Source organism: Abrus precatorius, unplaced genomic scaffold (genome assembly GCF_003935025.1).
Source record: "Abrus precatorius isolate BTA unplaced genomic scaffold, Abrus_2018 Scaffold2, whole genome shotgun sequence".
Lineage (NCBI taxonomy): Eukaryota > Viridiplantae > Streptophyta > Magnoliopsida > Fabales > Fabaceae > Abrus > Abrus precatorius.
Window position 1 is genome coordinate 27889575 of NW_020874362.1, and position 13103 is coordinate 27902677.

Genomic DNA, 13103 nt, shown 5'->3' on the forward strand with positions numbered 1-13103 from the left:
TTCTAACTTTTATGAACAACAATAAACCTATGTTTAGATTTTTTTTAAAATTATAAGATTATCTTAATTTTTTTTTCAAATCCAAAAGAAAAAAAAACAAAGAAGCAAGTTTCAAGCACAAAATTCATTTTGGGGCTAAGCCCCAAAGGAACAAAGATTAACAACTGACATGACGAGACGAAAAACCATCAACACCGTCATGCCATAGAAAGAAAAATAAAAGCAGCCATGCGAGGGAAGCATAAGTAAGCTCCAGTGTCTCGAACGTAGCTCAATAGAGATGCATGTGGAAGAGTAGTTTTAGTAACATATTTTTTTAAAAAAATTTTGCAATATTTTTTTTATTATTGGTAAAATGTATTAAAAATTACAAAAATTATATAAAAGTCAAAATTAAGATTAAAATTATACAAAAATTATAATTTTTTTTTACTCTTATTAATACTTCCTCTTCTCCTTTTTATCTTTCTTCTAAAGTTAAAATACACAGATTAAAAAAAATATTTATTTTTGGATCACTAAATTTTGATAACTACTTGCTTATTTTATTCTTATTTTTGAAATTTGTACAAGTTAATTAACCATTTCATTAATGTGAAGGGTAAAGATATAATAATAATAAAATAATAAATATACTCTTAGAATTCTAATGATATAAATAAAAATGAACAATTTTTTTTTTAAAACACAAACAGATAAAAAGAAACGGAAGAAGTAAGTTCAAAAATATATTAATCAATGTTGAATGCTTGTGTAAGAATAATTAAGGAGTTGATTTAGTGCTTATTTTAAACAACATTTGTTATATATACAGATTTTTTTTGGGTATAAACTGTAATAGTTAGATGTATCATTAATTTTTTTTTTATAAATTACAATTTTAACTATTAAATTATGTAAAATCATCTTGATTATTATATACAAAACATTAAATAAATTAATACTTAACATTTTAAATGTAATAATTTATAGTCAATAATATTTTTTATTTTAAAAAATATATATGCATGTTAGTTAAAATAACTTTATGCAAATCAATTAGTTTTTAAAAATTTATGACATGTAAGTTCATGTTTGACAAATGATTATTTTTGCAAATAATCTTTGTTTTCTAATAGCTCTTTTGTCAGTATATTAGCAAAAAAAAATAGTTATTTTTTAAAATATGTTTAATTAAATATATACACTTAATTAATCAAGTTTAAAGTTCACAAAAATATCATATCAGAATATAAATATGAACAGACTTAGTCTTAATATAAATACATCTTCATTCCAATTATTCATAGTTATTGGTTTAAGTTGCCACTCATATACCCAGAGAATATAGCAACATGGATGATCTTAGAAGAAAAAAAAAACAACATAAGAAATTATTTATTTATTTTTTATTTATCCACTGAAAGAGTTTGAAGTAACTAAGCCGCAGTGACGGAGTCCGATGGTATCCTATTCCCGGAGAAAAGTGTGGTTGTCTATGTCCATGTAAGGACAGGTTAAACGAAACCAATGTCCATTAACAATTTTCTTCAAATTAACAAAATAATGCTGTTTTAGATATTTGTTAAACGTTATTTATTAATGGAATAAAAATATAAAACCTTCACAAGATTTAATCTAAAACGTTCATGTATTAGGTTGCAATTGTTTGATGTCAAAATCATCTAGATATTTATATTGCAATGTTCGTGGGTACACAACTTGATTAATTGAGTTGAGCAAAGGCAAGCATGATCGTCATTAAGAATAATTCCAACTCAATTGTAGACTAGGTTGATAGGTAAACAAACAAATATAGGGAAATGAAAATGAAAATGAAAATGCGTCACTTTATACTTGAGTCGATTTGATTTGATTATGGGAAAAATAGATTAAGTCAATTTAATTCGAATTCAGTAAATATTTTGTATACTTTTTTCAAATTCTAATTTAAAATTTTAAAATAAAAAACTATGTTATGAAATAAAAATCATCATTAAAAATAATAACAGTCCCGAAATTTAGAAAACCAATTAAAATGGATTCACTAAAATAAGAAAAATTCTAAAAACATTAATATCAATTTGATTCAGGTGAGTTCAATTTTAGAAAATATGAATATAAAAATGAAATTAATAGATATCAAGTTTGATTGATTTGGTTCGAATTGGATTTAATTAAGTGGAAATTCTAAAGTAATGTAATTAGTTTGATTACTGGTTGAGATCATCATACTGATTGGTTTATGGTCAGGCATTTATTAACGTACCATACTGATCATCCTTCTCAGACCATTTACTCAGTTATATCTTTCAGCTAGATGCATTAGTTGTGGTGTGGCTGAATCCATGCAGAAAAGTGCAATACTTCAACTGTACTATCTCGTTATGCTTTTTTTCCTCCTCCCCTTTCTTATCCTCATTTTCATCTCTTTGATATAGGCCTATTTTAATGAATTTTTAGAATTAAAAATAATGTTTTTTTTAAAAAAAGTGCAAGTGTAAAAAAAAAAAAAATTTGAGTTTTTAAACTAAACTTACTATTTAAATACCTGAAAATATCAGTTTTTGACATGTTTTCATTTTAAGAAAGGTGTATTGTATAGAGTTGTAAGTATACATCTAAACAGTGATTAAAGTAATTTTTTTTACAACTATCTATCATGTTATTATGGCCTAAAAAGTTATTTACTTGAAAAAAATAAGTCTTAAATTTATTTTTTATCTTATGAAATATTATTGCAACACAAATTTTGGTTAATTATATAAATTTATTTTTAAAGTATGAAAGAAGTAATTATTTTGATTTTATTTAATTACGAGTTGTATGCATTTGTTATTAAAAATAAAATTAGTTTATATATAAGAATAATTTTTAATGAAGTAAATATTTTTTAAAAACAATTATATTAAAATCTTGTAATTATAAAAAAAAAATAATTTAAGTGTACTTAATTATACTTTAAAAAATTATTAATTAAATAGAGTTGTCAACGTAAAAAAGTTATCAATAAAATAAAGTTGCTCCTGTTAAAATAAATTATAATATAACATAGGGAAGGAGATAGCTCCATATTTTATGAAGTTATCCTAAAAAGGAAGTCACCTTTAAAAAAAAAGTATCAATATAGTAAATCTGTTTTTAACTTTAATTTTCTCATGTTTCATATAAAATACTTTAGAAATTTCTTAATAGTAATTTTATACTTAGATTAACTATTGACTTTGTCACAATGTAATTAAACCTAATCATGACCTTAGCTTTTATTATGATCTTGCTCTTTACTTGATCTTCATCCTAGTCCGACTCTAGCTAAATCAAACTAAGATATGATGATAAATCAAAAAATAAAATACTAACGCTGATAGATTTTAGAAAAAGGACATTCTTATGAGATATTAAACCTACTTTGTTTTGTTTACTATTACAAGAGATTAGGATGTCCTCTTATTATTAATTTTCAAATTTCAAATATATAATGCAATTTTAAAGTCAAATTTCATAATTATTAAGGTTAGTTAATTAACTTGGTTAAAAATAACCGATCAGTAATCATTTCAAAACTTAATCATAAATATTTCAGTTCTGTCAACTAATGGTAATAACTGAGTGAGAAACCAAATCTTTTCTGTTTATTGACTGGACTATATATATATATATATATATATATATATATATATATATATATATATATATATATGCTTGACTCATGCATGTAAGTACATATCATGACATACTAAGTGGTTTTAGGGTACCAACCAAGAAATTCATGCTTGCCAAGGTAAATGCATGGATAATTGAGTACCCAGCAATTCCTTGTATGGACGTATATATATACTGCTTAATTAACAACACACATTTAGCAGTCATATATAACAACATATCAAACATTGCAACACTACTTGCCACGTACGTATAAATACACATTATACAGTCATATATATCTATATATATATATATATATATATATATCTGTGTGTGTGTGTTTTTTTATATATGTACATTAAGGACCTTGTTTAGGGACAGGCATGCCATAGCCCTTGTCAAGGATGTTATGGCCGCCGACTATACGTCCGTCAGATCCACCGGGTCCAGGAATTACATGGTTATTACCAGGTTTGGCCGAGTCCTTGGGAGGGTAATAGTGATAATGATCGCCGCCACCGCTACCGCCACCGCCACCTCTGCCGCCATCACCATAACCCGAACCAGAACCGTAACCAGAGCCATAACCCGAACCAGAGCCAGAACCATAACCCGAACCAGAATCAGAACCTGAACCAGAACCCGGAGCAGAACCATAACCAGAACCTGAACCATAACCCGAACCATAACCAGAACCCGAACCATAACCAGAGCCAGAAGTAGGACTTCCTTCTCCTCCCTTCTGATCCCCTTCCTCTTGCTGTGGATCTTCTTTCATATTCCTCACCAAACTCTTCTTATCTCTACCAGCCATGCATGAGCTAGCTAGTATCAACACTACTAGCGCAATTACCACAAGCCTCATTCCTTCTCTTCAACACAATCTCGATTAGTTTATTTGCTAAAAACCAAGAAAAACGACGCATTTTAGCTCATATTAGAAAATCATATACTACTAATTAATTAAAGCAGCTGGTTATTATAATCAGTTATTATATATATAATATGAATTTGACTTTTCTAAAGTGAGAAAGTAAGGATTTATTTGTCATTGATTTAATTAAAGCATGATATAATATATGTATATGATTTTAAACTACGGAGAAGGGAAGAACGAGCAATTAGCTACCTACGTACGAGCATCAGTTATATGCATACAACATATGATTGTTTAAAAAACAAGAAGCATAATTAGTTAACGCACCAGATATAGTTAAGGTCGATAATAAATGTGCCTTTGAAGATCTTACGCGAAGAAGAAAGGAGTCTCAAGCAACTTAAATAGGGCTAGCTAGGGGCATGCGAATGATCATAATGTGAGATAGGGGAATCCCCCCGAAGTCAACTTCAAATAGGAAAACTATATTTGAAATTTACTTTTTGAGTGTGAAGTAAATAGAAAGAAGAAGAAGAGAAAAAAAAAAGAAAAGAAAAAATTTTATATATGAAAAATAGAAAGAAGTCAAGTTTGCTTTATTTATTTTTTATTAAAATTTTAAATATGAACCCAATCTAAAATTAAAGAGAAAGAGTGAATTATAAATTTGAATGATTTATTTATTTAAGATATCTTAGATAATTTAAACTCATAACTCTCTTAATTAATTCTATTTCATTTGATTTATTAATAACTTACCTTTATACTAGTATCTCAACTATAAACGACCATAAATAACAGCAAGAGTTTCCTCAAATAATATAGTCGGGGTTGTCATCAATGACTATGAGGTAAGATTAAGTAAGTGCGATGCCCATTAAAACTATTAATGCATTAAAAATTCATGACATGTATATATTTGATAATAACCTCATGTTTGACAGATGGTGGTTAATTTTGATAAATAATCTTTATTTTCTATAATGTCTTTCATCCCGATATCAGCGAAGAAAAATCAGTTTTCTTAAAATAAGTTAAATATACACTTAATTACTAAAATTTAAAATTAAAAAAAAATTATAAATATGAATGGACTTACTCTTCAAATAAATATATATCTCCATTGCAATTAGTTATAGTTATTGATTAAGTTGCCACACATACATCCAGAGAAGCAACATGCATTATCCCAGGGGGGAAAGAGTTTCAACTAAGCACTATAGACGCAGTGAGGGTGTGTCGATGGGATATTTTTCCTTGCAAAAAGTGTGGTTATCTATGTTCATGTTAGGGCAGGTTAAACTTAACCAATGCCCATTAACAATTTTCTTTAAATGAATTATTAATAAAATAATGCTGTTGGAGATATTTGTTAAACGTTATTTATTAATGGAGTAAAAAATTATAAAACCATCACCAGATTTAATCTTAAAGGTTTATATGTTAGGTTATTTGATGTCAAAATCAATCTAGACACATCCTTGCGAAGTTCGTGGGCACGCACGCAACTTGATTAATTGAGTTTAGCAAAGGCAAGCATGATCATCATTAAGAATAATTCCAAATCACTTGTAGACTAGGCTGATAGGGGAAACAAACAAAAATAGGGAAATGAAAATAAGCACGGATCACTTCATACTGCGAGTAGATTTGCTTTGATTTCGGAAATACAAAAAATAAACCAAATAAAATAAAACAAAATAATTAAATTTAATTCAAATTTAATAAATATTTTCAATAAACTTAAATAAAACTAACTGGATGAAAGATGGGTTGGTTCCGATTGATAATTTTTACGTATTTTTTAAAATATAATTCAAAATATAAAATTTCTCAAATATACTATAAAAAATACATATATTTATCATTAAAAAATTAATAATAGTCCCCATATTTAGAAAACCAATTAAACGTATTCACTAAGATGAGAAAAATTCTACAAAAATATAATATTAGTCTGATTCGGGTTGGGTTGATTTTATAAAATATGAATTTGAAAGCCAAATCAATAGATGAGGTTTTGGTTCGATTTGGGATTGATTAGGCAAAGAAATCTAAATTTATTTGATTCTATTGGTTGAGTTCACAGATTGATCTGACCCAATAAATACCTCTACTTTGTATTGATTTTAAAGAACATTGCTGTATTATGTGGTAAAAATATTATATATTAATAAACAATGACATAAATGTTAAGATTATTGTAATTCAAATAATTTTAAAATAAAACTTGAAAGTTATTAATATAAAAATTTTGTGCACCAATAAAATAATAACTAATAAATATATATTTATTTTTTATCTTAATAGAATTATTTCTTACAATAATGTATCATATTTTTAATATATTTTTTAATATTAATATTTTTGTTAAACAAATGCTATGTATAAGAGAATAATTAATTTATTGTATATAACATTTTTTTGAGTGAATTTAGTTGCTCTTATTTTGCCTAAAGTACAAGTTATTTTACCTTCTTAGTATAAAAAAATAATACAACATTTAAAAGATAAACTTAACTGTTGTTTAAGTATTTTTAGTGATTTTTTTATTATAATTATAGTTTTACTTTGATAAAATATTTGTATTTAAGGTTATAGGTATTTATTCAGTCATATTTATTCATTGCCACTAATATATTTTAATTTATATTAACTAAATTAAAATGCTAAAAATTATATATATTTTTAGAAGGATGGAGTGTTATTTTTAAAACGCAGGACTATAAAGTCGATCGATAGCACTCGAACTAAATACATGTGTCATCAATACGTAAGATTTAGTGTAATACGCATAAAGTTGTTCTTCAATTTTGATGGAATGATAGAGTTGTCATGTATTCATTTGTCTTATAGAAGTAGCAAGGAAAACTCTTGCTTACTAACTATCAGAGCAGAAATTAACTTATTAACCAATGTTTGTCAATTAAGGGTCTGTTTATAATAAGTTTTTAGTATTTTTTTAAAATATATGTGAATTCTAAAATAAAATATAGTTAGTTTGATTTTAAATTCAATTTTAAAATTATTTAGTCTCAAACTGTAAAACATAAAAGAATAATTAATGTTTAGATGCAAAAATGTATATAAATTCTCCATATGAGCCCTCCATAACGAATATGACTTGAAAATGCTTTTGATGAAATCTAATGGTTCCAAGATTGACAAGCATAGAAACAAACCAAATCTTATTTATTTTTAACTCGACTGTATGTGATTATCATAAATGCAAGTGTACTGCTTATGCTTACCAAACATTGCAAGAGTACTTGTACGTACGTACGTATAAATACATTATATAGCCGTATATATGTATGTACACTAAGTACGTATATCTTCTTCTCCTGGGGTGCCAGGTATGTCAAAGTCCTTGCGAGGAATGCCATGATGGCCACCCACTGAACGTCCCTCAACTCCACCGGGTCCAGGGATTTCATGGCTATTACCAGGTTTCTCGTACTCCCTGCGAGGGATATAATGCTGATTATTATAACCACAACTTGGATCATCACTTCCTTCTTCTTCCTTTTTTTCTTCATCTTCTTCCAAACTCTTCTTATCTATAGCCATACAAGAGCTTCCCAGCATCAACACTACCACGTAAATTGCCACAACTAGCCTCATTCCTTCTGCTCCCTCTCTCATCAACCCTCACTGGATTATTTATTTGCTTTATACGAAGAAAACCATCCAATATAAATTAGCTAATGTTATAAAACCATACTAAAATAAAGCAGCTAGTCATGATAATTAATTATTATAAGCACAACATGTACAGCATATACATAATATGTATGTGTTTTTGAGCAACGGAGAGGAATTAGCTACCTACGTACGAGTATTAGCTATCTGCATACAACGTATGATTGTTTTTAAAGCGTAATTAAGTTAACGTACCAGGTATAGTTAAGATCGATAAAATGTGCCTTAGAAGATCTTACATGAAGAAGAAAGGAGAGGCTCAGGTAGCTTAAATAGGGACTAGCTAGCTAGTGGTATGGGAATGATCATAACGTGAGATACGGAAATCAGCGGGAAGTCAACTTCTAATAAGAAAATTATACCTAGAGGTCTACCTTTAGAGTGGGATCGAAGTATATAAAAAGAAGGAAGAAAAAATAGAAAAAAAAAAAGTAAATGTAAAAAATATATCAATGTAATAAACGAGTGTAAAATAATTAATAGTAAGAGTTTCCCAAATAATATAGTGGTGGGGCTGTCATCACCGTCGATCTGTGAGGCAATATTAAGTGCGATGTCCATTAAAACTATTAATCTATTAGTCAAATCAAATGATAACATGTTTTGTCCTTATTTTTGTGTGGCTAAATAGGAAAATTCCACCTTATAAGGAGACACTGGTTATACTGGTTGATGTCCAGTTTGGGATTGTTGATTTTATTTTATCTTTAATATGTGGCCAGTGGTTGAATTGTCGGAAAATATCATGGTGAAGGAAGACTCCTTTCAAATCTACTCGAGGAAAAGATAGAATTTAAATAGTTAAGGTGTTGTTTGCTGAAATCATGCATGCGAGGGTGTGTTTGGATAGTTTTAAAAATACGCTTTTATAATATAATACTTTTCACATCAAAATGTATTTTTAACTTTGAAAAAATTAAAACAATTCTTTATTATTGACAAATATTATTATCTTAAGTTTTATATATATACAAACGCGCGCGCAAGCTTTCGAAGAATATAAGTTTTAATTTCCATCAGTTAAGAAAGGAGTTGAAATCTTATCATTGTAAAAAAATTGTATTATGTGTATTTTACTGCTATATTATTGAATATTTTTAATAATAAATTTAATCGTTAAATCGTATGTATCATTTTAATAATCATATATAATTTTAAATAATTTAGGCAACAAAGGACTGAGGTATTTAATATTATTCTCTTGCTAACATTTTCAACTGTTTCCTGTTAGTATTTAAATGATTACACGGTTGATACTTGATTACTGAAGCTACGTCCCTCCATAAATAACCTCAATAGTGGAGAAACAACACTTCTATAGTCTTTCTTCCTTGTTTCTGTGTTAATTTTTTCTCTCCCTTTATAACCAAGAGAAATGGTATTAAATGGTTTTCTGTTCCTAGCTGCCTAAAAGATTTCCAACGTGTGATTTTCCCAAAATTTTTCTTAGTTGTTACTGATACATCAGGTAAGAAGTTGCAGTTTGGCTTAAATAGTGTAGAATAAATTTTATATTTTATTATGTCCATTGAAGGCCTGCGGATTAGGAAAAAAACATTAAATAAGTTGTAAACCATTGAGACTCTTGATAAATTCTATTGACATCATTTTATCCATTTTGTTAATATTTTTTTGTAGCAATATTTCTCTGCTTCGTAATGATAAGGATCTAACCTTGTAGCATTGGCTTCAGGTGGCAGAATATGGAAGAGATCCAACTGTAGCATCTTCAAAATTAGTAGTCTTGACTTTTTTCAAAGATCGGTGTTTCCAGTGCTAAGTGTTAGAAATTCATATTCTATCATTAATTTGACACATTTTTTGGTTGAAATGTAAATAATTCTGAATATATTTAACTTCCAATTGGATGAATTAATCTAATTAAAGAAGTCACAATAGTAGTAGTATTTTCTTTTAAAATATCTTTCTTTTGTGCAGAATTTGGTGAAGTCTGAAATTCAGAGCTACAGCCCCAAAGCCATAGCTACAACCATGAAAGTGTATAACAAAAAGATGATTCTAGAGAGTTACAGCTAAAGCTGTGAATCTGCAGCTACAACCGTGAGAGAATTAATGCAAGTCAAAGCTACAGCTACAGCAGTGAATCCATAGTTATAGCCGTAGAGTTAAAATCTGTTTAAATTCTCTTTGTTTTGAAAACTCATAAAAGAAAAACGTCTACGAAGTGAAAAGGGGGAAAAAGGAATAATAGATCAGAAAAAAAGTGACTTTTGGGGGAAGGAAGAAAAAAAGGAAGAACGGAGCAACGGAAGACGTAGGGAGGATCGCTTCAGAACGAGAATCACATCTTCACTTTTTCTCATTGTAATTTCAGTCTGCATCTTGATATGGCCCTCACTATGAGTGGCTAATTTCTTTTTAATTAGATTCAATATAAATCCTAACTCAATTACTTCGTGAGTTTATATGATTTTCAGTTTATTTACTTGAGTGTGATTCTATTATTAATGCTTAATTCGGCTTAATCACCCAGTTTATGATATCACACACCTAATAATCACTTGTACTAGGAATAGACTTGGGGTTGTTAGCCACATATGTTCAAGTTGTGTTCTTAATGCAAGGTATTAATCTTAAAACAAAGAGGAATCATGTTGTAAGATTAATTACCTTAGGACTTAATTTTGAGGGACTTGATTAAGTTATGTAATGAACGTGGAAATAATAGAATTGGAATCACATTTATTTAATGAAGATAAAAGAGTTAGAAAGTATATTTGAATCCAATCTCTTCTCGCATAAGGTTTTCTACTAAATTTCAATTTGTTGCTTTTATATATTTAAGAACAAATCAATATTTCATCACAGTCTTTATATTTTTATATACAACAAGAAAGGAAATCACTATTATCACCAAATCCTTGAGGACGATATCAAATTACTACATCGAAGTTTGGTTCGCTTGGTAAGGGTTACAAAAAAAGACCATCAAGTTTCTGGTGCTGTTGCCGGGGATTTGGCACAGATATTTAGTAATGTTCATTTCTTGTTAATTTTTGTTAATAGTTAATTTTGTGAATATTTATAGTATATATAGTTATTTTGTTACTTGGATTTACCCTTTTGTTAAGATTTCTTATATGCGAGGGAAAACTCTAGCTGAAGAATTACAATTTGATCCTGAGATTGAGAGAACAATAAGGAGAAATAATAGTAGAACAAGAAGGCTAAGACAATTAGAGACACTCCGAGAACAACAGCAAGAGTTAATTTTTCCATCTTCTTCAACTTCTTCCAAGCAACTGTTCTATGAGTTAGAAATGGCTGAAGAAGAAGCAAATTATGATAGTGGGGCTGAAACAGGTAGACCTCCAAGAAGGACATTGGGTGATTATGCTCTACAACAAGGCCCAAGGCATTTTTCTAGTATTGTAGCTCCTACTGCTTCCCGAGCCATGGAATTGAAACTAGCTTTCCTCAGCTTAGTTAGCTCACAACAATTTACTGGACTTGACCATGAGGATCCATATTCTCATTTGTATAATTTTTATGAGCTTTGTAGTACAATGGGTATTCCAAAAGGTGATGAAGATGCTATTTATTTAAGATTGTTCCCTCTTTCTTTGACAGACAAAGCTAAAATATGGCTACAATCTCATCGTAATCAAAGTTTGACCAGCTGAAGCGATGTGGAGAACAAATTTGTTAACAAATTTTACCCTTCATCCAAGTATATCAAAGCCAAGGTTGAGATTACTACTTTTAGGCAAAGCATAGATGAGCCATTTTGTGAAGCCTAGGAGAAATTTAAATCATTGCTCAGAAAATGTCCTAACCATGGGTTTGAAGATATAGCACAACTTGAAATCAAACTTGAAGTGAAGATGTTGTTAAATGCAGCAGCTGGTGGTACTATGATGTCTGCAGATCCTGATGAAGCCACGCAGATCATTGAGTCATTAGCATCCTCTGATCAACAAGCACAACATGGAAGACATCAATCTCAAAGAAGAGGAATCATTAAGTTGAACACTCATGATGCTATTCTTGCTCAGAATAAGTTGCTAACCCAACAAATTGAGGCCTTGACAAAACAAATAGCTAAGCTGCCACAACAACTCCATGCCATATAGTCTCCTCAAACCAATCCTCCACTCAAGTGTGATTTTTGTGAAGGAGATCATCCAAATAGATTCTGTTCAGAAACTACCAATGAAGAGGAAGTCAATTATATGGGTAATCAACCAAGAGGAGGATATTTTAATTCTCAAAATTTGAATGCTAATAATTTCATGCAGGGAAATCAAGGCTGGAGAAATAATACTAATAACAACCAAGGCTTTGGATGGAGAAATAAAGCAAAGACCTCCAATAGATCTCCACAACAACAGCAACAAGCTTCTTATCCTTCTATTCATGAGAGGACCAACAAGTTGGAGGACACCCTGAATCAATTCATGCAAGTATCTATCACTAACCAGATGAATACATAAGCTTCTATAAAAAAATCTAGAAGTTCAGGTGGGTCAGCTAGCAAAACAATTAGCTGACAAGTTTGAAGGTCCATTCTCAGCAAACACAAAGACCAACCCTAAGGAGCAATGTCAAGCCATCACAACAAGGAGTGGTAAGGTGGTAGGTAGTAATGTTGGAGTGAGTGAGAAAAAGAGTGAGGAGAAAGAAGAACATGAGCAGGGTGATGAGGTTGAGAAAGAGATTGAGAGGAAAGATGGAGAAAGTAATAAAGGTGGAGATGTAAATAATAAGAGTGAGAGTGAAAAAGAAAATGAAAAAGAGGAAGTAAAAAAAAAGAGTGGTGTAGAAAAAGAAAAGATTAAGAAGAAGGGCAAGGAGGTAATTTTGACAGTTCCTATTAAAGACCTACCTTACCCTCATGCACCATCAAAAAAAGAGAAAGAAAGACAGTTTGCAAGATTTT

At 29.3% G+C, this 13103-nt stretch overlaps 1 protein-coding gene and 1 non-coding gene across 2 annotated transcripts; both read right to left on the bottom strand.

Annotated features, from left to right (window-relative positions):
* Positions 1-3982: 3982 nt before the first annotated feature.
* On the bottom strand, positions 3983-4489 carry LOC113859762 (glycine-rich cell wall structural protein 2-like). The gene has a single exon (XM_027492457.1). The coding sequence runs from the start codon at positions 4487-4489 to the stop codon at positions 3983-3985; it is 507 nt and encodes a 168-aa protein (XP_027348258.1).
* A 7413-nt stretch (positions 4490-11902) lies between these two features.
* On the bottom strand, positions 11903-12008 carry LOC113860415. Its single transcript, XR_003503868.1, has one exon. It is a non-coding gene; the product is annotated as a small nucleolar RNA R71 (small nucleolar RNA).
* Positions 12009-13103: the final 1095 nt, after the last annotated feature.